The sequence below is a fragment of the Palaemon carinicauda genome, chromosome 5 (assembly GCF_036898095.1).
Source record: "Palaemon carinicauda isolate YSFRI2023 chromosome 5, ASM3689809v2, whole genome shotgun sequence".
Taxonomy (NCBI): Eukaryota; Metazoa; Arthropoda; class Malacostraca; order Decapoda; family Palaemonidae; genus Palaemon; species Palaemon carinicauda.
In genome coordinates this window covers 23,794,888-23,802,387 of record NC_090729.1, presented here as the reverse complement: position 1 = coordinate 23,802,387, position 7,500 = coordinate 23,794,888, and the positions used below count along the sequence as shown (strand labels likewise).

At 36.4% G+C, this 7,500-nt stretch overlaps 1 protein-coding gene across 1 annotated transcript in view; it reads right to left on the bottom strand.

Moving 5' to 3' along the window:
* Positions 1 to 1,813: 1,813 nt before the first annotated feature.
* The window catches only part of LOC137640798 (uncharacterized), a 27,751-nt gene continuing 22,064 nt past the window's right edge, over positions 1,814 to 7,500 (bottom strand). Inside the window, exons 2-4 of the mRNA XM_068373270.1 lie at positions 5,983 to 6,731; positions 4,502 to 5,246; positions 1,814 to 2,108 (exon numbers count right to left, since the gene is read on the bottom strand). Of these exons, the coding sequence (XP_068229371.1) occupies positions 1,814 to 2,108; positions 4,502 to 5,246; positions 5,983 to 6,731 (1,789 nt within the window). The remainder of the gene's footprint in view (positions 2,109 to 4,501; positions 5,247 to 5,982; positions 6,732 to 7,500) is intronic.

Here is a 7,500-nt window from a genome sequence, read left to right as displayed (position 1 = left end):
GTGAAGATGAATGTTTTTGTCATAGTTTTACTATGAAGTTGAGAGAGAGAGAGAGAGAGAGAGAGAGAGAGAGAGAGAGAGAGAGAGAGAGAGAGAGAGAGAGAGAGAGAGAATCGTTTTGACAAAGTGAAGTAGAGAGTTTTACATCTCGTACGATTATATCAATAAGAAATTCAAACATAAAAATTTAAATTCATCCATTTCCTTTCTCTCCGACTATGTTTTTCTATATCTTCCAAGCAGAACAAATGGTTCATGAGAAAAACTTCCAGGAGTTATTTCAGAGAGAAAGGTAAACGATCTATTATGAGAAAAATCTGAAGAAAAAAAAATAATACAATTCTCGGATGACGTTCAAAAATACGATTCAGTTTTTTTTTCTTCTATTTTTTCAAGGTGTATAAATAATTCACTGATATAGAATGGTGTTTCATATGACAAAGCAAGTTACTGGATAAGGATTCCACACATAAATAAGGCACTGAAAGAGCTAAGGTCAGATACAAGAAATTACAAACGACAGGAAGCTTCTGCAACGTAAAACAGAATAACACAAAAGGACAGCCACAAAATATGATGCTGCATCTACAGTGCTTTGACATTACAAATAGGTTTAAAGGTCACTCATGAATGAATGGAAGAGGCAAAGAATAGTGGCAATGCCCCACCAGTACAAAGCCCTAGAGAATGGCCAAATATTCATATGATCAGCGCCCAACCTCCTATGCACCAAAGAGAGGACCAGGGATGGCAAGGCAATGACTGCTGATGACTCAGTCAGTACACCTATGGGCTACCCAAAACAACACATCCTTATCTTAAAAGTATAATGAGGTTCCAGACACTACAAGACGCTATTGAGCTTGAACAGAAACTGATATTCCATCTAGCAGAAACGAGTGTCATTTGCCAGCAAAATGAAGAGGACAAATCACACTGTATATTTACTCAAAACAATCCAAAATAGTAAACATATAGAATCTTCAATAAATATGGAAACCCAAACTTAGCCCAATTTGGATTACATATTACCAGGTTCTTTAACAGTCTTTCAAGGATTCTTTTCTGTTCATTTTATTCAATAAATCGAGAAATTGCATTGTGTTTAAATCATTATTTGACCAGGAATAAATTATTTATATTAATTACTAACCTTAACTATTCATTGCAAAGTTTCCTATCCGGCGTCTTATTTTACAAATGTCTGCTAGTAACGATATTTAACGTGCATGCATGTCCTTCAATATCACTAACATCACAAAACACATATACAAATTTTACTTAGCTTAATCCATGATGGTAAGAACTCTCTTGGTGGTGTGTTAATTCCTCCCCTCTCCCTGAGATACCGCAGGGTAACCAAGACCCTATCAGTCACGCTCATGAGCCGGTACTAACTCGTTCTGAGTTAAATCACTTAAAGACGACTGAGGATCCGCGCATGCGCGACCCGCATTCGTCAAAAACAAACTTTAACAACTCGTTAACGATTGCTTAGAGTCAAACAACTATTGAATATATTTTACCTTTCAAAAAAATTCGACCAAAAAAGATATAGTATATTATTACAAACAATTCAATAAAACAATTATAATTTTCTACGTATCTCACACTGCATAATGTTCATAATATTTCCCTTACAAAATAAAAGATAAATGACTGCTTACTGGTCTTTATAAATACACTATCATGATTCCATCTTAAGTCACAATACACTCCCAGCAAACAGAAATAATATTTACAGTTATAATTGTCCCGCTTGTATGAGGGCTCTTCTCGCCTCAGTAGCCGCCTGTGCTGTTTTCCTGCTTTGTCAGGTACTCTTGTTATCAGTTCTCTCAGGTATGACAACATCAGTCTCTTGCCATAATTCCAAAGGATATAGCTTGACAACAGGTCTCATTACTTGACCTTGTGGGGTTTTTAAAGTAACCACGCGCAAGACATCATCCGGTCCCACGTGTAATTTGACAATTTGACCGAGCTTCCAACGACTTCTCGGTCCTTCATCGTGTATCAACATAACATCTCCCATTTTGGGCCAAGATTCGTGTCTGATTCCTACCCGATGAGTTTCTCTGAGAGAAGTTAAATATTCTCTCTCCCACCTTTTTCACAGGTCATCACATTTTTTGTGATGTACAAAAATCGTTTTCCAACATCCTTATTTTTGGCTTACAGAGGATCCTTAGTTTCATCTTTCCAATCTATGACTTCCCTAGGGAAAGATCTCAATCTACGTCCTAAAATCAAATGATTAGGCGTCAGGATATCCAACTGGTCTAGATCTCCCGACGTATAACTTAAGGGTCTGTCATTAATAATTGCTTCAAGTTCAGTCATAACACAGGAAAGTTCACTAAAGCTGAGAAAGGCCTGACCTATTACTTTCTTTAGACATGTTTTCAGAAGACAAATCAATCTTTCCCATATAACTCAAAACCAAGGCGCTCTGGCTGGTATGAACTTCCATTTACATTCGATAGCATTCAGGTGTTATTGCACTAAGGAACTTTCTGACATGTTTTTCAAATAAACTGAAGTCGATACAAAGGTAGTAGCATTGTCACTTGGCATTAAAGAAGGAAATCCCCGACGGCTACAAAACTTTCGGAACACCATAAGAAACGAATTGCAAGACAGATCTTTTACTAATTCGATATGGATTCCTCTAGTAACTGGACAAGTAAACACCACAATATAGGCTTTTTTAGGATTTTGTTGTTTTTCCTTGGTTAACAACGCTCCTGTATAATCTACCCCCGTAACGCTAAAGAGTTGTTTTCTCTGCATCCAAAATTATGGCAATGGTGGAGCAATATTTACACGGTAGGGTCTCCCTTGTGTTTTCATACAGATTATACAATGATGAATTACACTTTTGGATAGTTGACGAAGCTGTGGGATCTAGTATTCCTGTCTCACACTTGCCACGGTTGCATTTACTCCCATGTGAGCTTGTAAACAGTGATGCTCACTTACTATCAATTTTGTGAGAAAACAACTTTTCGGCAGTAAGATTGGGAATTTTAATTCCGCCGCCTGTGGGACATGTTCCAATCTTCCTCTGCATCTTATAATTCCTTCTTCCAAGAAGAGATTCAATTGTACTAATAAGGTCAATTTTGAAACTTTACCCTCCTTTTCCAAAGCTTTATATTCTTCCGGAAAATATTCCTTTTGTAAGAGGAAAATCATTTTATTTTTAGCTTGTTGAAGTTCTTCTAGCGTTAAACTTCCAATTCTTCTACGGCCAGTTGATTTGCAATTGTGAATAAATCGCCTAATCCAAGCTATAGTTTTACAAAATTTATCCACTCTACTAAATCTTTCCTAGTTCAGCAGATGGGTTTTTTCACTGTTCCCTATAAGATGGACTTGAATAATTTCATCATGTGCTTGTGCTTCTTTCACCCATGTCCTGTCAATAGGATAGGTGTGGTTTTCTGATTTTAACCAGGGAGGTCCCTCCCACCGAAAGGAGTTATTTCTTACTTCTTCTGTCCCATTTCCTCTAGTAATCCAGTCGCTAGGGTTTTCTGAAGATGGGAAGTAAGAAAAGACGATCCTCGTAGTTATAGAGTTAATTTCTAATACTCTATTTTTCACAAATACTGGCAAATTATTCTTCGTCACTAACCATCCCAGGGAAACTTTACTATCAGACCAAATTATTATTTTCTCAAATTTATTTTCTTCAAAAGTTTCAACTTTAAATTCACACAATCTCGCACCTAACAACAAAGCCATTAATTCTAATTTAGGTACAGTCAACTCTTTAATGGGTGCTACTCTACCCTTTGCCATAATCAGAGACGAAGTTTTACCACTTGGTCGATAGGCCACACAACCATAACCTATTATGCTAGCATCACAGAAAATGTGGAGAAAATCCATTTCATCCAGATTAGTGCCTCTGGAAAAGGAAATACTGAGACTTTTCTCTAAGTCTTTGGACAACTCATTCCACTGTTCTAATAAAGGAACTGAATGTAGATCATCCCATTTCAACTGCTGTTTCCACAAATCCTGTAAGAATATTCTAGCTCGTATCGTAATAGGGATAAGCATTCCTAAAGGATCATAAATTTGGGCAATTGCACTTAGAATTTCACGTTTTGTTTGACCGGTCTTAAGATGATTAGGTGTTATTGTTAGTTCATCATTAGAGATGTTCCAATTTAGGCCTAAGACTTTATATGTTTGTTTCTCTTCTGATTTTATGCAATAAGCATCTGCAACAGTATTCAAAAGATCACTATTACTAGTTCATTCCCTTAAATACAAGTGCGCCTGCACAAATATTTCGTTCGCGCCAAAAAATAATTTTATCAATTCATCTTCACTGTTGGAGGTAAATTGAAGGTTTTCCACTTATAATCCCCTTTTCATCATATCCATCATCTCAGTACAACTCTTATCTTTTCTTAGAGCTGCCAGATGTGATTTAATAGTGGCATTCAACTGAAACGGAGAACATGTAGCACCAAACAATACCAACCTAAACCTATATATGATTAATTCGCTATTTGGATCCGTTGGGTCTTGCAACCATAAAAACCGTGTGTAATTGCGGTCTTCTTCTCTCAGTTGTACCATAAGAAACGCTTTTTCTATATCACTAATACAGGCGTAGTTGTTAGTCCTGAACTGCAATAAGACTTTGAGCAAATCTGTCGTAATATGTGGTCCAGTCCACAGACAGTCATAAAGGCTCAATCCATTTTTACCTTGCCTCCAGGAACAGTAAAAAGCTATTCTGATTGGAGAGGTGGCACTATCTTTCTGTACACTATGATGTGCTAGATAATGACAATTTTCAACCACATTGTTCTTATCTACCTTTTTAATGAACCCCCTATCCTCCTGATCCTTCAGGATTTTTTGATAGTGGTTCAGGTAGGCTTTATCTTTCTGAAATTTTGTACATTGTTGTTTAACCCAGCCCAACGCCATGCCAAAATTGGATGGAAGCCTCGACTTATTAGAATTCCATGGTAAGGCCACAACATATTGCTTCTCCATTTCAGAATATACAATGGTATTTTCAAAGTCTTCTAGAACCCTTCGATCATGTTCTTTAAATTCATTGCAGTCAATACCTACTTTATCTAAATTCCACAAAATATCCAAATTATTCCTTATATCACTATGAAATTTATGAGTAGCTTCAATTACTTCCTCGTTAGTTGCTAGCTTTAACATAGTTACCTGGGTTTCCTGCACTGGAGGGGCATTACAGGACCCTGTCACAACATATCCAAATATGGTAGGTAACAATATCAATTTCCCTGCTTTTCTGAATCCGGGGTGTAATATGTTATAGACATTATCAACGCCTACCAATGGGTGCTTGTTTGTCCACAGGCAGATCGAAATCCTTGTCCGCTAGAAAAATTTTGGTTTTACACAACATTTTCAAATTTCGTTTAACGTTGAATTTCTTAGTATACTCTGGTAATTCATCTACCACAATACAATCCATAATAATCAATTTACCATTATACAGTATGGAAACACTAACCGTCTCATACTCATTCACAGGTTTACTTGTCAAATAACCCCTTAAGGCAATTTTTTCCGTGCCTTTAGATCGATACTGTACATCCTTAAGTGATGACCTTCTGATAAAGGTACATTCCGCGCAAGTGTCCAATAATCCACGAAGGCGTACCAAATGTCTTCCTTTACTTTTTAACACAATTGTGGCTGTTGGTAAAATTGACCTCTGCTTATTTCTGACCCTGATCACTTACGGAAAGTGTTCCAACTTGCACACCATTATTATTAGGTTTATTTGCGGATTTAATTGTTGATTTACTTAGTTCGCTGGTTTGTTGTTTATCACATAATACACGATGATGTTTTAATCTGCATCTGTTTCCACAAATTTGCTTTTCACAATCTTCACTAAAGTGTTTATTCGATGCACACACAAACACAATCGTAAAAAACCGAGACGACTCAGATTCTTATCCCTACTGGCATAAGTTTCACACTGTGTCCGCCAGTGTTCACCTTCACACAACGCACATTTTCCTGTTTGTTGAGAACTAAATTTATTCACATTTCCTTTACTCTTTGGTTTAACAGATTGTGATTGATTCACTGTGAACGTAGATATTGTTGATAGAGTTCCAGGTTTATTTACATCCGCTGAGACGAAAGATCTTAGATTGTGAACTTCTTCTTCCAGATATATCTTAAATGTGTCAAATACAAGCCAATCATCTCCATATCTGCGTTTTACAGTTTCACTAACACTCTTAGGCAAATTACCATGAAGCAAAATAGTGTAGAGCTCATTCAACTCCAAGTTTTCACTCTCTAATGATCTGATCGAACATTCAAAATTTACTCTGAATGATTGCAATGATTCTGAATTAGGAGATGGAGACTCCATTTCTAATAATCTTCTTACTAGAACTCGTTTGATCTCATCCTTTTTCCCATATGTGGTTCGGAGAAGAGATATAGCTTGTGAATAATTCGCAGCTCCCAACTTAAATCCTGAAATCAGTTTGAGAGCATCTCTTGTAAGCAAACTTTGCAGATATGAGAATTTCTTAATTAGTTCTAAATCCCCTCGATGGTGTACCGACACATTGTATAATTCCCAAAAGGAATTCCACTCCAACACATCTCCAGTGAAATGTGGGAGATCCAATTTCGGCAATCTAACATTAGTCTTATGTGGGTAGAGTTTCCAGAAGAACCACTTCCTGATATCACTGTGATGGCATTGATCAACTTATACCAATGTTCACCAATTACTACTTCATACTCTGCTTGCTCTTCCACCTTTTTCATTCGATCTTTCTCAGTGGTTAAGGTAATATCTTTTCATTCAAGTCGTGCACAGTTTTCATTTGTTTCATAAATTAAATTTTCAATTGAAGACAATGTATTGACATTACCTGCCGCAATAGCAGAGTCTATCCTATTTATCCATTTGGTGATTACACCCTTGTAACCACATCGTGACCTCACCAAAGCTTCTCTTTCAGACATTTTTCCAAAGATAATTATCAAACCAGCAAAAACCAATAATTTTTAAAATTTTCAGTGATTTCAACAAACAACTGTTTATGTAGAATATACCATTTCAACAATTTTTTATATATAACCACCCCATTAAATGCAATTAATTAACACACTTGAAGAGAAATTCAATTAATAAATTATGAGCACAACTATATTAAATTCTTTCCCATAGAGTTTTCATTTTAAAAAACTTCAACTTAGCTGCCCGGTCATTAACAAGATGGCCGCCTATGCGACAACGTTATTCCTAATTAATGCCAAGACTAGTTTAACCCATCAATGGATTCCCGATCATTGACAAAATGGCCGCCTGTGCGACAACGATATTATCAATGTCGGCGCAAACTCACACAACATGAAAATTTCACAATAGGAAAGAACCAATTTATTAACTTCACTTTCAACTATTAACGAATTGCCGAAACTCAACTAGTTAACAAAATTATTATTTTCACT